The sequence below is a fragment of the Parus major genome, chromosome 7 (genome assembly GCF_001522545.3).
Source record: "Parus major isolate Abel chromosome 7, Parus_major1.1, whole genome shotgun sequence".
Classification (NCBI taxonomy): Eukaryota; Metazoa; Chordata; class Aves; order Passeriformes; family Paridae; genus Parus; species Parus major.
The window spans coordinates 13,446,779-13,461,649 of NC_031776.1; the positions used below are offsets into that span (position 1 = coordinate 13,446,779).

The 14,871-nt window shown below is 41.8% G+C and overlaps 1 protein-coding gene across 9 annotated transcripts in view; it reads left to right on the forward strand.

Moving 5' to 3' along the window:
- Positions 1-6: 6 nt before the first annotated feature.
- PIKFYVE (phosphoinositide kinase, FYVE-type zinc finger containing) overlaps positions 7-14,871 on the forward strand; it is a 63,908-nt gene continuing 49,043 nt past the window's right edge. The window contains exons 1-8 of one of the 9 annotated variants that reach the window (XM_015634590.2): positions 586-637; positions 1,975-2,068; positions 2,189-2,250; positions 3,313-3,494; positions 4,993-5,178; positions 10,456-10,574; positions 13,235-13,406; positions 14,078-14,285. In XM_015634590.2, coding sequence (XP_015490076.1) covers positions 3,323-3,494; positions 4,993-5,178; positions 10,456-10,574; positions 13,235-13,406; positions 14,078-14,285 — 857 coding nt within the window. In that variant the 5' untranslated portion in view covers positions 586-637; positions 1,975-2,068; positions 2,189-2,250; positions 3,313-3,322. Of the gene's footprint in view, positions 92-538; positions 638-658; positions 2,069-2,188; positions 2,251-3,312; positions 3,495-4,992; positions 5,179-9,560; positions 9,647-10,455; positions 10,575-13,234; positions 13,407-14,077; positions 14,286-14,871 lie in introns of those variants that run through there. The other 8 variants (XM_015634589.3, XM_015634588.3, XM_015634592.2 and 5 more) reach the window with 8 other exon arrangements.

Below are 14,871 nucleotides of genomic sequence, written 5' to 3' on the forward strand. Positions count from 1 at the left end.
CGGTGCCCCCGTGCGAGGGGCCCGTGACAGCTCGGACCGTGCGGCTGCCGTTCCGGACTGGGCCCGTTCCGCGCTCCGCCAGCCCCGCGCAGTGAGTGCCCTTAGGCACAGGGAACCCGCTGGCGCCGGGGGGCTCGGGCGTGCCCCAGAGAGAGCGCCGCAGCCCAGCTCAGGAATGCGGTACACACAGCGGGCACGGGCTCCTCCGCTGGCGCTGGGCCGGCGGTGTTGACACCACGGCCCCGGGGGCAGCAGGAGCGGGCACCTCTCTGGGGCAGGGGCGAGGCGGGGAGAGTAGCCGGGGAGGAACCTCCGGGCAGGAATAGAAGAGAAGGGAGTATTAATGGAATACGGTGTACTACGTCTTCCCGGGGGACACACCGGCTCTCCGCACTGCCAGCGGCTCCCGAGGCAGCAGCCCGGGTGTGCCGCACCCGTGCGGAGCAGCCAGGAAGGGCCGCGGGGCGGGGCCGGGCGCTGTCGGCGGGTGGAGTGCGCGGAGCTTCGATTGGCGATGCCTGTGAGGGGAGCGGCGCGGTCGGCGGGCGGTTGGTCGGGGCTGGCGGCGCTGCCGGGCCGGGCGGGGAAGGAAGAGCGGCGGTGCCGCTTCAGCACCGGCACCGCGCCGCGGGTAGAGGTGAGCACAGCCCGCCGGGGCCGCGCCCCCCATCGCTCTGCGGTCCCCCTGCTCCCAGAGCCTGCCCGGGCGCGGCCTTGGTAGCGGCTGGCTCCGGCTCTCCGGGGGTTGCTGCCCACCGCGTCTTCCCCGTCCCGTCGCAGGTGATCTCTGGGTCTGTCATCGCAGGCGGGGGAAGGCGGCGGTGTTCCCTTCACAGGGGAGAGAGCAAAGGCGCTGTCTTCTGCGCGGAGGTTGGAAGGGAACTGTCACGAGTTACGTTTGAATTGCGGGTGTTTTTCACCCTTGGTGTGTGCCCGGGAGTAGTGTCTGTGTAAGGAGTGGCCGTATCCTTCTGGCACTGAGCAGTCGCGGTCAGGGTTTGGGGCGCAGGACGTCCCGGCGCTGCTCTGGCTGGAACAGCAGTACGCGTGAGGAGGGAGGCTCACAGCCGCCCTCGTAGTCCGTATTGGATCAGTGATGAGTGGTGATGAAGCTGCAGCTTCCAGTGGGTTTAAACACGTTGCCTGTGACTGTTGGTGAGGATCCTGTGAGGAATGTTCTCTGGTTTTCTGCTTGCTGACCGATATGTGCACCTTGCTCTCTCATTTCCCGTATTACACAGAGAAGTGACTATATATTGGTTTCTGGCGGTGGGATGGGGGTAGTATTTTCCCTTTGGTGGGAACGCTAAAGCATAGAAAGGCTGATAGATTCCACAGCTAGTGTGTTGTACAGCACCTAAAACCTATGTGTCTCTGGAGCTCATGCCAGGTACAATGCTAAGCTTTTCAATAGTTTTAATTAGACCAATACTGCTGTGACAGAAGCAGTTGTTATGGGGTTTTTTTCCCCCCTTGAAACAAAAGTTTTTATTTTTCTGTATATATATATATACAGATTTTTATATATATATATATATATACATCTAATGTAATTTCAGAGACTTGCTTGTAGCTGTTATCTTGCTGGGCTATAGTCAGCTGCTGAAATATGAACACATTTTCCTACAAAACTGTTTGACTTCATAGTGGCATTTTTAATGTGTGTGTGTGAAGGTACACCCTTGTTGTATGTTCATCATTTAAAAATCAAACTATTAGTTTCCTTTATATTGAAGAAATAATGCAAATTTTACCTGAAGTATGTGTTTCAAGGAAAACTTTCATGAACTCTGGTGTTCAAATACAGTCTAATCACCTCTTTGAATAATACTGGTGAAATGAACAGCAGCAAAACATACCCTGATTTACAAGGGAGAGGGATGTGGAAGACTAAGACTCAGCCTTACATAAAGACCCTGACCAAAGTTTCTCTTGAAACTTAGTAAATGATGCCTCTCTGTTTTCTTTCCTGAGGATATGTGAATAGCAAAAGAAACTGGGCTGAAGGTGCTTACTGTATAAAGCAACAAGCAGAAGTCCATTGAGAAGTCATGTGAATGACTTGCAGGTACCATCTTTTCAGCATTCTTTGTAGGAATAGTCAAACCTTGTCACATGAGCTGCCTGCAGCTTGTTAGCACTTTCAGTGTCACTTGCTGATCATGTTGATTTTCTCTGGACTGCACAGATTTCTTTTAGTGTGGCTTCTTGGAACTTGGAAGAAAATATTCTAGTCAACAATTTATGCCTGTAAGTCCTAGGAAATAATTGTGGGAACTGGAAATTGTTATTTCATGAAGAAGTGTGTATCAGCTGCTAAGCAGGAAGTAGGCTCATAAGGGATTTTGATTCTTGGCACAGGTAAAAATCAGCTGTCACTCATAGGTTCCATCAGCTCCTTGTGTTCTTACTTTGTCAAACATTTCACTCAATATTGCTTAAACAAAGATGAAGGTAGTAAGCATCTTAGCCTAGCAGGCTAGAAGTGCAGGCTGAGTGAGGTGTTGTGAAAGAAATTGGGTGTCTGCTCAGCTTAAAGAGTATGGGTTGGGAAAAAGTATGACTCTTGGCTGTATGAAGTTTGTTATGCAGAAAATAAGCTTTACAAGTAGGGCTTCTCCTAATACAGAAAGTGATTTGGGGTTTTGTTTGTTTTTCCTTAATGGAGCTGCTTCCAAAAATGAGGCTGTTTGAAGGTGTTAGATTTGACAATGAGTAAACCACAGTTTGGGTTGCTTCCCTGGTAACTTGCACAAGGGCCTGTATTGTAATGAAGAGGGGTGGGAAACAGTTTCCCACCAAAATTAATCTTTCAGTCCTGTTTTTGTTTATAGTTTATTCTACTTCTCATTCTGAAGTTAACCTGGCCAAACAACAAGTCTGCCTTGTGCTTGCTCAGGCATGTCTGTTCTCAGTTGTGTTACAAGGGCTGCAGAAGTCACATTAGGAGAAGAGCTGTCAAAATTAAAACTTCTTTGTGATCTGCCTGCAGAGTCTCCATTTAAAAACTTCAGGTTCTCATAAACCTCTACTGGAGTGTGTCATCAGTGTAGTGGTTGTTTACTCTATTGCTCTGGATGTTTAACTAGGCACTCTGAATTATGCTCTGCAGAGATGCTGCTCTCGTGTCAATGGCTGGGCTGGGAACATGGGCTCCTCTGGCACTCTTGATCTGTGCTAATAGCAGATGCCTGTGGTCAGTTGGGTGAATGTCCCTCCTTTGGAATCTAATGAGACACCTCCTGTTCAGAAGACTGAAGAGATTCTGTTTCACCACCCTGTGTGTAATGTGTGTTGCTGACCTCTTTCCAGGGCACCTGAAATGGCTGCAGATGACAAACGCTCTCCGACACTGGACTCTACCAGTGATCTACCTCGTTCTCCCAGCAGCCCGTCTCATCTCACTCACTTCAAACCCCTGACTCCTGACCAGGATGAGCCTCCCTTTAAATCAGCTTACAGTTCTTTTGTAAATCTCTTCCGTTTCAGCAAAGGCAAGTGCTGGGGGGATGTGTGGTCATGGGTTGTGCGTGCTGTTTGCTGCTTGTAGAAACACCTCTGAACATAGAAGCATAATGTCAAAGGGCTGATGTCAGTTCTGTCGTGAGAGATGTTGCATCTTGCTTTTGGGTGATGTAGTAGAGCTTTATTATGAGAGAAGATAGCCAGCATCTTGCAGCTGGAAAGCTGTGGCTGCCTGTGAAAATCAAAGACAAGCCAGTTAGCATATAGTATTATATGGATTCTTAGCTTGGCATCAGAATTTCCTTTGTCTGTATGCATTTTTTTGGGGCTGAAAGTAGGAGTAACCCTCTGCCAGCCTGTATGAGCAAAATGTATGCTTGTCCTTCCAGTGCAAATTCTTACTTCAGACTTCATCCACCCCTCACCTTCCTGTGCATCTCCTACCTGCAGCTGGGTGACAGCTGGGCTGCAATAAAGCAGGAAGTCCACACTTGATTTGCATGGCTTAGATGTTCCCTATCAAGAAGTCTGAAATGTTGTGAAAGTTTTGTATATTTTGAAGTATTACTTGATTTTGGCCTTTGTGCTCTATGTGTCATGAAATATGTTCTCAGTGGGAAAACTCTAAAAGAACTGTGTGAGTTCCTTTTTGTTTCAAAGAAAAATCCTGAAAAGAGTGGTGAATGAATGCACCTGGGTTTTGTGGAAAGTCTGTGTATCTCTTTAGGATGGAGATGGCACACTGGTCAGCTGCTTTTGTTTAGTCTGTTCATTATCCAGCTCTGCTAAGCATACTTCAGCAATGTTTGGGCTGGGGGAAAAGAACCAAACAGCTTTTTGCATAGGCAAACTGATCTGTTCAGATTCTTCTTATGCAGAATGAAAAATAAATAGTTGGTATGGCTGCTATTAGTTTGCATAGTAGAGTAGCACCTGTCATTGCTAATTTATTGAAAGTTGCATAAAATGTGGTCAATATTGGCTTCACTTGTTTTTTTTCTGACAGATGTAGCTGGAGTCAGCAAAGTCTTTTGTTAAGTGAATGGGAAAACAACCTTGAAAGAACACATGAAATGTGCATCTTACTTACGGAAATCAATGAGAACCTGTCTATACTTGATGTGCTGATGGAAATTAAAGGCTGTAGTAACTTTAATGTGACCTTAGTCCTGGCTTGTAAAATAACTGAAAATCTCATTTCACGGCAGAAGCTGATAGTCAAGTGTAGTTATTCTATTTAGCAAGAATAATTCACATTCATATTCAAGAATAATCTGCCAGAGTTTTTTTGGACACTTTTCACATTAGGAAATTTCTGAAATAACCTGAGCCTTGAAGACAGCCTACTGTCCTGTTTCTGTGGTGTGTATTGTATTTATAAAATTTAAAATTAATTTGTTTTGTTTTGTTTAATCATGATACAAAAGAGCTATTTGTGAGAGTTTTTTTACCCTTAGCTTTGCGTGTACTACTGGTTTTCTTCATCATGTCTGAACAGGTGGTTTCTTGCTTTTTTGTCAACTCTAGATGATGGCAGGCTTTCATCCCCAGCAGAGAGAGCAGAGGCAGGACAGAGTGATCCACAAGCATTGAGTGGTGGCTGGTCCAGTCCTCAGCATCCCACGAGGGCTCAGTCTCTGAGATCACCAATTCCTTACAAAAAACAACTGACTGGTGAGCTGCAAAGAAGATCTTCTGCAACGGCAACTCTGGGTAATTTCAGCTCTTTGTTCTATAAAGCAATGTTGTACTAGCCAGGATGCTTCAGGGTGAGGTGGAAGGATGTGAGCAAAGGTTCATTGAGTGTCTAGATTCATAGCAGAATTTTGGATCAGGCTACAATGCTTCTGTTAGTGAGGTTACACTTTAACCTCATAACCATCCAGTTCTTGGTGTTTCAGCAAGACAGCTTCTTGTTGGGGCTCTGCTCTTTCAATTGGAAAACAGTCTGGAACAGAATAGGCTACAAAAACACATCAAGTGTTTTAAAGTCCCCTGAACTTTGATCCTGAACATTTCTGCTTTGTCTTGAGAGACTACAATTTCTTAACATCCACATTCTAACTCTAACTTTAGTGCTTAGTCTGGATGGATTTGATGTTTATGTCTTCAAGGGATTTTTGCTTCTATTTGTTTTGAGGAGAATTGAATAGGAAGTTATGCTTAAGATTTTTCTTTTTTTTCCTGTCCTGCCTAACCATGAAACTATTTCCAGATTCTGTACTGAATCTTTTAGCTGGTATGTGAGTTGATTGTGATTTCAAAGGTGTAACTGTGTAATGGCTTTATGAAGATGTGGATGAGCTAGAAAGTAGATTGCAGGGGGTCCTCTTGAAATCTGACTGGTTACTGTTGGCTATTAGTGATAGCCTTGAGGAAACTGATAACTGGCTAACAATCTTGTGCAAGACAGTATTTCCAAGAATGTGGTACTTAGTGCAAACAAATCAGATCCTAAATGTTGTTAATGTGTATGGGATATTTAGAAAGATGTGTAGTTTTAGTAGCCAGGCAAAACTCTAGTATAGATAACTTGCATTTTTACCTAAGTCATTTGCATGTTTATTTAAACGTGTTCCTCATCTTCCTCCATGCCCTCTAGTACTGTTTGATCTTTTCAGCTGTACTTCTTCCAATAAAGCAATTAAGGAGTTTAATTAATTAATTTGGGGGTTTTGTTTTGTTTTGTTTGCTTGGGCTCTTTCTTAAAGAATTGTCTCAAATGCCTGAGGAACAGCTCTTAGCTGCTTTTTCTTGGTATCTGTTATAAATCACTTGGAAGTTGCCTGCTGATTAAGTGTTAGAAACCTTTGGGTGAGGTATGTTGTTCAATACTCAGAAGGCAGAAATAATCTTGCTGTTTGACTTCCTCTGGGATTAAGCAGCCAGGGAATAAGATAAGGGAAATACAGTCTTGCACAAGATTTAATTTAAGGTGTGTGGGAGAAACTCTTTCTGTATTATTCCAGCTCCTTTTCAGGACCTCCGTTCGTCTCTCTGGGTCTGGATGCAAGCATGCTTAGAAAAATGTAATGATGAATTAGAAAGAAGTAAAGTTAGAACAAGCAGGAATTGCTGCTCACTTTTTGAAGATTTCTGTGGTACTGTGTGCCAAGTCGCCTGACTTGCTGTTGAGTATTTTCCCCCAATCAACCTTGGTGCTGTAACAAACATGATCTCTGTGTAACACAAGTAAAAGTGTACTGGACTGGTGAGAAGATTCGGGGGAGTTTTTTAGGCCATGTCACTTTATTTGAAGAGGGGGAAAAATACTTGCATTTTCATTCTCTAAAAACAAGGTGTTAAATTTTTTTGAAGCAAACTTTAGCAAATAATTTTTCTTTCCTTTTTTTTATCTTACATGGTGCTGAACAATCAGGTCTTTGAGGATTTTCTTTGACTAGCAGAGAATTTTATTTCTGCTATTGCAGCTGATGCTGGCCTGCACAAAAAATCTTTGAAATTATTGTCATATCTAAATAGTGAAAAGCAGGAAAATAAGTGATGGGATTTACATAAACATCCAGATTGATAGGTTGGGTCACCCACTGACTTCAGTGACAGTGAGTTGGCTAATTGAATTGTAGTCTTGTAGCCCTGTGTCCACAGGCCTATAAATGTCTCTCCAGGCTTTCCATTACTTAAATACTTAACATGGGCAGGTGTAGGCAGGAAAATATATAAGCCCTTCACAAAGGTTTCTCTAGCCTACTTGATCTTCAATAAAGTATCAAGTTAATCAAACTGAATGGAATAAATAAATAAAAAGCTGCTGATGCCTCTAAACAGTGATGAAATGAAATTGCTTCTGAAGATGCTGACTCTCACCCTTCATCTGTGCATTAGTTTGTAGTGTTTGGACAGCAGATCTTTTCATTGCCCAGGGACTGTGCTGGCTGACAACTGCAAGTGCAGAGAATGTGGAGGGATGATGGCTTTTGTAGGACTCTTGTCTGGCAGCAGTTATGTAGGGTTTCAGTTCTGTGCTTCCCTTCAGGGCTGCTTACACAAAAACATTAAAATAGTTCATTCCTGGCTTTTGTGACAATAGGAGGAGATGTTAGATGGCTGGCATATATCAGAGATGCTCTGAGGGTTGTGTGGCTGAAGAACCAGTGCTGAGACTGTGCAATGGCTTGTGTGGCCTCTCTCTTGGGTGCTCTGTTGCATCATCATGTGCTGGAGCAGGAGCTGCAGAGCTGGAGTCACTGCGAAGGGACTGTGGGCCCAGCTGGTTGTGTTGGACTGTGTGTGCTGTGCTGTCAGATGAGGGCTTTCAAGGTGCTGGATTGAACCAAAATAGTCCAATAATGAGACTATTGTCACTGAGATAATGTCACAGCTTGCAAATCCTGTTTAAGGAGAGCTGGAAATGCTGACTGCTGCAGAGGGAGCATGGGTAGTAAAAGCACTTCTAGCTTGCTGCCCTGTCATACAGGATAATGCTGTTAATTCTAGACAATTGTAGCAGAGTGGCAGTAACAGGGAGTGGCAAAGGAGCTTAGCAAGAACAAGGAATGGCCAGTGATCATAGAAGGGGAAGAAGGCATGGGAAAGTGTGTGGTAGTTACTGGAAACCATCTAGTTATTTTATATTATTACTGTAGCGCAAGTTATTACCAGAGCATCTTTTCTAATCAAAATGATTTTGGAACATGAAAATGCATGTTATAAAATGAACTTAAGGACAGTTTTCCTACCTTTTGTGGCAGTGCTTTTTATGGCAGTGACTTGAGGAAGATGTGATGTTTGAATGGTGGTAGTGAAATTGAATATGAAATTCTATGCTGTGGCAGCAAATAATTAAAAAGCACTTAATGTTGTTTTGTATTAGCAAAACTGTAGCATCTCTGGCAGGGGTAGGGTATTTTTTATTGTAGAAACTGTGAATCTCTACATCGTGTGTTACTATATGGTCAGCTCTCCTATAAACTGAAGCTCTAGGTTGCAACAAAGCAGTTCTTGTGGCGTTTTTGCCTTGTCTGTCACTGTAAAATGAATGCTAAAATACTACAGAGTCATAAAACTCTGTAAAAACATATTTCTGTAATTCAGAGTTTTTCTCCATGGCTTTACCAAGGATCAGCAACCATAAATACATTCAAGAAGGATGATGTTTACTGTTAAAATAAGTTAACTTGTTTTTTTTAAATGTAGTAGTTAATTTTTAACGTACAATAATGCAGTTTGGATCAAGGGTAAAAGTTAACCTAAGATTGATACATGGGAATTCTTTTTGAAGGATGGTGTTTTAAACAGTGTTTCCTTTGCTGGAGGAGCGATAACTTCTTGCTTTCTTGCTATACCCTGTGTTTTTCCTCAGAAAGGGAGAAATCCCATGATTGAGAAGGAAAAGAAACAACTGAATTTTAATTTGAGGATCAGTCAACTTCTCTAGTATAATAAACAGGTTGGCCACGTGCTGCTATTGCTGATGGCATGTTTTTTCTTATGTAGGTGACATCCTTCTGACATTGTTTTATAGAACAGAGAAAAGGGCTTTTAACTAACAAGAACTGTGACATTTCCTAAGTGCTGTGTATGTTTTTTTTTTGGAAGTTGCTTGCCTGACAAGATTTATTTGTAGTAGATCTGATAATTCTTTGAATTGGAAGTAACATTCCTGGAAAGGAGATGCTCTTGAATTCAGAAGAAGTACCAGGAAGTGAACACAGCACACACAGATCTTGTGACAGAAACAAGGAGGAGCCAGAGATTTCTCTGGTATTATCAATGTCTTCTTGAAATATGAAAGTCCCGTTAATCATCCTGGAATACTGAACTTTGTATTGCCCAAAAGTCTGTTTGATTTTTAAAAATAAATCAATTCCAAGTGGCTAGTTACAGAAATGGGTTTCTTTTCTTAAAAAGGAAAATGTTGTGCATTCTTTGCTGTACATAGCAGCAAAGCGTGGGCTGATTGACTAAAAATACCTCCTAAGAAGCTGAAGGGAAGGCATGGAATCCCACGGTTTTGGTCACATTACAGGGAGGATTTTAGTCTGCTGCACACGAGGCAGTAGCGTAGCTGTGACTGCACAGCAACAGTTAACAGAGCTGTCAGCATTGCTGCTGACATCAGGGATAGCTCTGGCAGTAAACAGAAAGCAGCCATGTCTGTTCTTCCTCTACTAGGGGCAAGCTAAATAAAACACTAGTCAGATGGAGAGCAACGAAGCTGGTAAGAAACTTTAAACTACTCAGACAGTTGTTCATTAAGAGAAGAGACTCTGAAAATGTTTAAATGTTTAGGTAAATTGACAGCTGTGGTTTCAAATCTTTCTGGAGAGAAGGAGCCTATTTATATCTTGTTCAGCAATGCTTCAAAGTGAAAGAAATTGGCTGTATTACATTCTTATTAAGGAGTCTCTTTGTTATAGTTAATCAAGAATGACTGTACAAGTTCTTAGTGACCTGATGTTTTTCTTAGAAAAAAAACCAAACCAAACCAAAAAACCCCAAACCCTTCAAAAATGTGAACTTGTGAATGCATTTCTGAATTACTGTTTTTAAAAGGAATGAGCAACAGAGTCCTGATTTTTGCTGTAGTAATTTATAAATAAATTCAGGTTAAAGCATTGACTTACACTACTCCTAGAATTAGCATGTATATTGTAGCAATTATTTTGTAAGCATTAGTATCCTTAGAGGGCATTTTAAAAATGAGACCTCAGTGCTCTGTAATAGACTACTACAAGCTTCATCTAGTAGGTTGAAAATCACTTCTTGGAAAGATGTTTTTATTCTCAGAGAACTTAAATGGCTTCTTGTAAACACAGTGGGTGGTATTTAAAATGTCAGTCACAGCAAACTATCTGGCATCAGTAGCTCCTTTGGGGGGAGAAGAACACAAGGGTAAGAAGCAATACACATTGTAACTTTCTAAAATATATATATACCTGAATATTTTTCCCTCTAATGTGGCTTTGTATTGTGATGTGAATGTTGATGTATCATGGAAGAAAAGAATATTGCTCTCTTCCCTTCCAGACAATCGAAGGAAAGTTGAACCACCTCTTGGAGGTCATGATCCTCGAACTGCAGTCCAGTTAAGAAGCCTCAGCACTGTTTTAAAACGCCTCAAAGAAATCATGGAGGGGAAGAGCCAGGTACTTCTTTTGAAGTATTTATAGACCAAACCTAGAAAATGAACTCTTTACTGGACTTTTCTGAATTTTGTTTTTAGATACATCATGAGAATTTTTTTTCTGGATATTTGAAGGATGAGTGAATAAACTCATAAAGCATTGTGTGAATGCAGGGGAAACAATTTCATTTGATGCTGACTTTTGACTTGCCAAACATCTGTCATGTTGGGGGAGTGAATTATTGCATTTACTTGGCTTCTCGTGTTTGGACTCTCTTTTTAGACTCCTTCCCACTTATGTGTTACTCACTCTAGTGAAAAAAAGCCCTGATAGTTTTTTCTCTAGAAGTCTAACCAGGACAGGTGAAACATATCAACTGTCATAGATAGTAATGAGAAGTCCCAGAGTGGTTTTAATCTGCTACTTACTGTGGTATTAATTGGTCAGCAATATTTGCTTGGAAGGTGTGCCCTGTTAATCAGTTTCTGTTTAGATAGACAAGAAGTCTGGTGGTTGCAACTGACTTGCTGATTTCACCTTCATCTTCTGAGTTGGACCATACCTTTAAGAAGAGGTTCTAACTGAGAAAAGAATCCACAACTATTTATAAATGAGGGTATAAATAGCTATGTCTGTGGGCAAGACATGAACAGGCAAAAGTACATTTAATTAAATTGGTAGAGGAAGAAAAAGGCTTTTGGCTTGATAGCTTTTATAGGTGGACTTTGAGTAAGCTTACTAAGCTTCCAGTGCTATTCTGCTTATAAGAATAATTTTGCTTTGATAGATATGGAGAGATTTTTGAGAGTAAAGCAGAAGCCTTTCATTGCAGTAAGCAGGGCATTGAGTGTGCCCCTGACTAATAATTCGTTAGTGGCAACTTCGGAAGGCCCTAGAGAAGCTGTGGAGAAGTGCTGAAACAGACAGGGTACAGCAGTAAATATGACCAGGTTTTCTGGAAACTGTTAGTTGTCAGCGTGCTGACTTCTGTACAAAAGGTATCACTGCCCTTGACTGCAGCCATGTTTTGCTTGAGTGACTTCAGGCACTTCAGTTTGTTCCTGCTGTGGACTTGGTCTGTCTCTACAGGAGACCTCTTTACTTCTGTAGAAAACTTTTGTCATGTTCTGGAAGGTGCTGTTCTAATGAGCCTCTACTGCTGAGGTGGGCCAGACTTCTGTTCTGAGCCCTCCCTCATGACAAGAACAGCCTGCAAGGAAGGCAGAGAGCTGGGAGATGTCACCAGCAGTGGCTGGGTTTCTGGACACATAGTCACATGCAAGCAGGGCACAGCACTGGTGTTAGTGGTAGATCCAGAGCCCTGGCTTACCATGCAGAGTTGCAGCAAAAGCTGTTGTGTGGCACCCCCTGCAGCTTTGCAGCAGTTCCTTGGCAAAGCTCTTCACTGCAATTTTCCCTGCTTGAAGCTGAGTGTTTATCTTAAAATGTTTTAGATTCTCTAAAACACTAGACTGTCTTGAGCAGTCTTCAACCTCTTTCTGTGTGGGTTTTCTTTGCTGGGGACAGCATGAAAATGTTAACTTGTTGATCATAACTGCTTTGGTCTCAAAATTGATCTAGCAGCTATGGTAAACTTTACTTTGTGAATTTCCAAAAATAAATCCCAATTTAAAATAAAAACCAAGGGTTTTTTTTGTTTTTTTTTTGATTATGTGAAGAGAGAGCATAGATCACCTTTATTTTGTGTGATTATTCTCCTCTCTGATTGTTTTGAGAAAATACTTGCAGCAGTTTCTCTTCCTAAGAAAAACCTGGAGTATTCAGTCCTTCTGAAAAGGCTTTTTGCCAGAACTGAACTCTAGCAAAGAGAGTTGCACAGCCAAGGCTGTCATGTGACCATAAGTAGTTGTCTCCATCCATGGCAGTTGCAGCTGGTGTGCTCAGAATCACAATTGAGAGTTTGTCTTGCTCTGTAGCTTCAACACCAAATGGAAGTTTTAACTCTCTGTTTTTAAGATGTTGTTTTTTCCTGTGGCTATACTGATGCTGTAAATTAATATACATTTTTATCTACTGAATGTGAATTTCAGTTTTCTTCACATAGCAGTTAACCTGGAGTTTTGAAACAACATCTGGGACAGGCTTCTACAACTCTTTACTGAAGTGTCGAAGAATTCAATCAAATAATAAAACTTTTTACGTTTATCTATAGTTCTTTCAAAACATATCCCAATATTAGCTGTTGAAATGATCTTCGTGCAGTGATAATTTCTGATAACTTAATTTACTCCTAGGTAACAGCTTCAACTAGTATTTGGTGGATTTTTTTCCTTTTAATTTTTAAACAGCTGGTTGATAACCTTTCATGTGCTGGGGGCAAATGAGAGGGGAGAGCAGTCACTGTTTCATATATTTGTTTCTTTTTGACTTATCTGCATTGTATGATACTTTTATTCTGCTTAGATTACATCTTGGATAAAGGAAACAATGTCCCACTGGATTTGGTCTTTTAGTTAAGAACTTTCATCCTTCTGCCTTCCTGTAAAACCACATGAAAAATCCTTTGTGTGCTTTTATGCAAGAATGTGTAAACATGTGCACAGATATGTGAATATATGAAATTTTCTTTTCCTTGAGCACAGTCTACAAGGAGTCATGAAACTAAACATGCTTTCATATTTACAGAAGAAGAAGCTTTTATCTGCTGTCTTCCCTTGTAGGACAGTGACTTGAAGCAGTACTGGATGCCTGACAGCCAGTGCAAAGAATGTTATGACTGTAGTGAGAAATTCACCACCTTCCGGAGGAGGCACCACTGTCGACTTTGTGGGCAGATCTTTTGTAGTCGATGCTGCAATCAGGAAATCCCTGGAAAATTCATGGGCTACACAGGTATGGTTTATTCACTGAGAAACAGAACAGTCTGTGTGCTCACCTCGGTTTAGGTTACTGGCATCTTCTAGAAAATGCTGTACATCTCTATAGTGGGCTTAAAAATAAGGAAAAAGAATCATAAGACCTAATTCTACCAGTTTCTCTATGAAAGATGGTGGATTATGCCATGCCTGCTAATTTTTACTGAAACAAATATGGCCACTATTAAACAAGGGTGTGCAGTACAAAAAAAGTATCCTCAAGTAAAATCTGCTTTTACTAACAGTAGTTTTAAAGTATGAGCCACATGTTTGAATTGAGGGTGAGGGGAGTCTTTTGAATGCCAATTACCAAATTCTAGACATCAGCTGGTGTTTCATATCTGACTGGCTATTGTTCTATCATTTCAGTGGACATGTGTGTTCTCCCTCTCTCCCTCTCTCTTCCTCTTTTCTCTCTCTTCTCTCCTCTTTCACTGATCTTATGTTAGGCATCATTTGCCTTGGAAAAATTCCCCGAGTGTGTAATTATCCAGGGTTTTGCCCTTTCAGAGAGTATGAGAATTAGACTTGCAAAGAGGTTTTGAAACAGCAAATCCTTCTGTTTCCACCACTATACACCTCTGATCCAGTAGGAATAGAGTATTATTTGTTCCTGTTGCTTACAGTCTCTGGTTCCCTTTTCTGTAGGGGATCTCCGAGCCTGCACTTACTGCCGTAAAATAGCCTTAAGCTATGCACACTCCACAGACAGTAACTCCATTGGAGAGGACTTAAATGCCCTGTCAGATTCTGCTTGTTCTGTGTCTGTGCTGGATCCTGGCGAGCCACGCACACCGGTTGGGAGCCGCAAAGCCAGCCGCAACATCTTCCTGGAGGAGGATCTGACCTGGCAAAGGTAAAGTCAATGGCTTCATGCTGAGCTCCAGAATCTCAACTGTTTTCAGGCTTAGAGCTACCTAGACAAAAACTGGTGGTTTCCACCTAGGAAACTTAGATTCCAACTCCTGTAAAAAGAACCTAATCCTGTGTTTGCTTGTAGTATTCTTCTCTTCACGCTGAAATGCGGAAACATTTCTTGTGAAGTTTCAAATTATTTGCAGTTCTTCCTTTAATGTACCGAGTCAGTGATTCTGTACCAGTGACAGAGCAGGCTTTTGTCTTCAGAGTTTAAAAAGACAGAACCAAAATCAAATTCTAACCACCCATGTATTGAGAGGCAATCAATGTAACACTGGTGCTTTATCTGTCAGGTTTTGAATTGGGCAAGAGGATGTAAGAAATGCTTCTCTGTGTAGGTAAAAGAGAAGTGATGGAAGTAACCACCTGTTTCAGATGAAGTGGGACTGAAAGGACAGTTTTCAAGGTTTTCTAATATCCTTCCAAAGTGTATTTATTCCTGTTGCTCTTAAAGGAGGGGATCTTTATTTTTGGACCATGAATAAAAGAACACTGTACTTCTCAAGTGCGGTGCAAGTTATTTT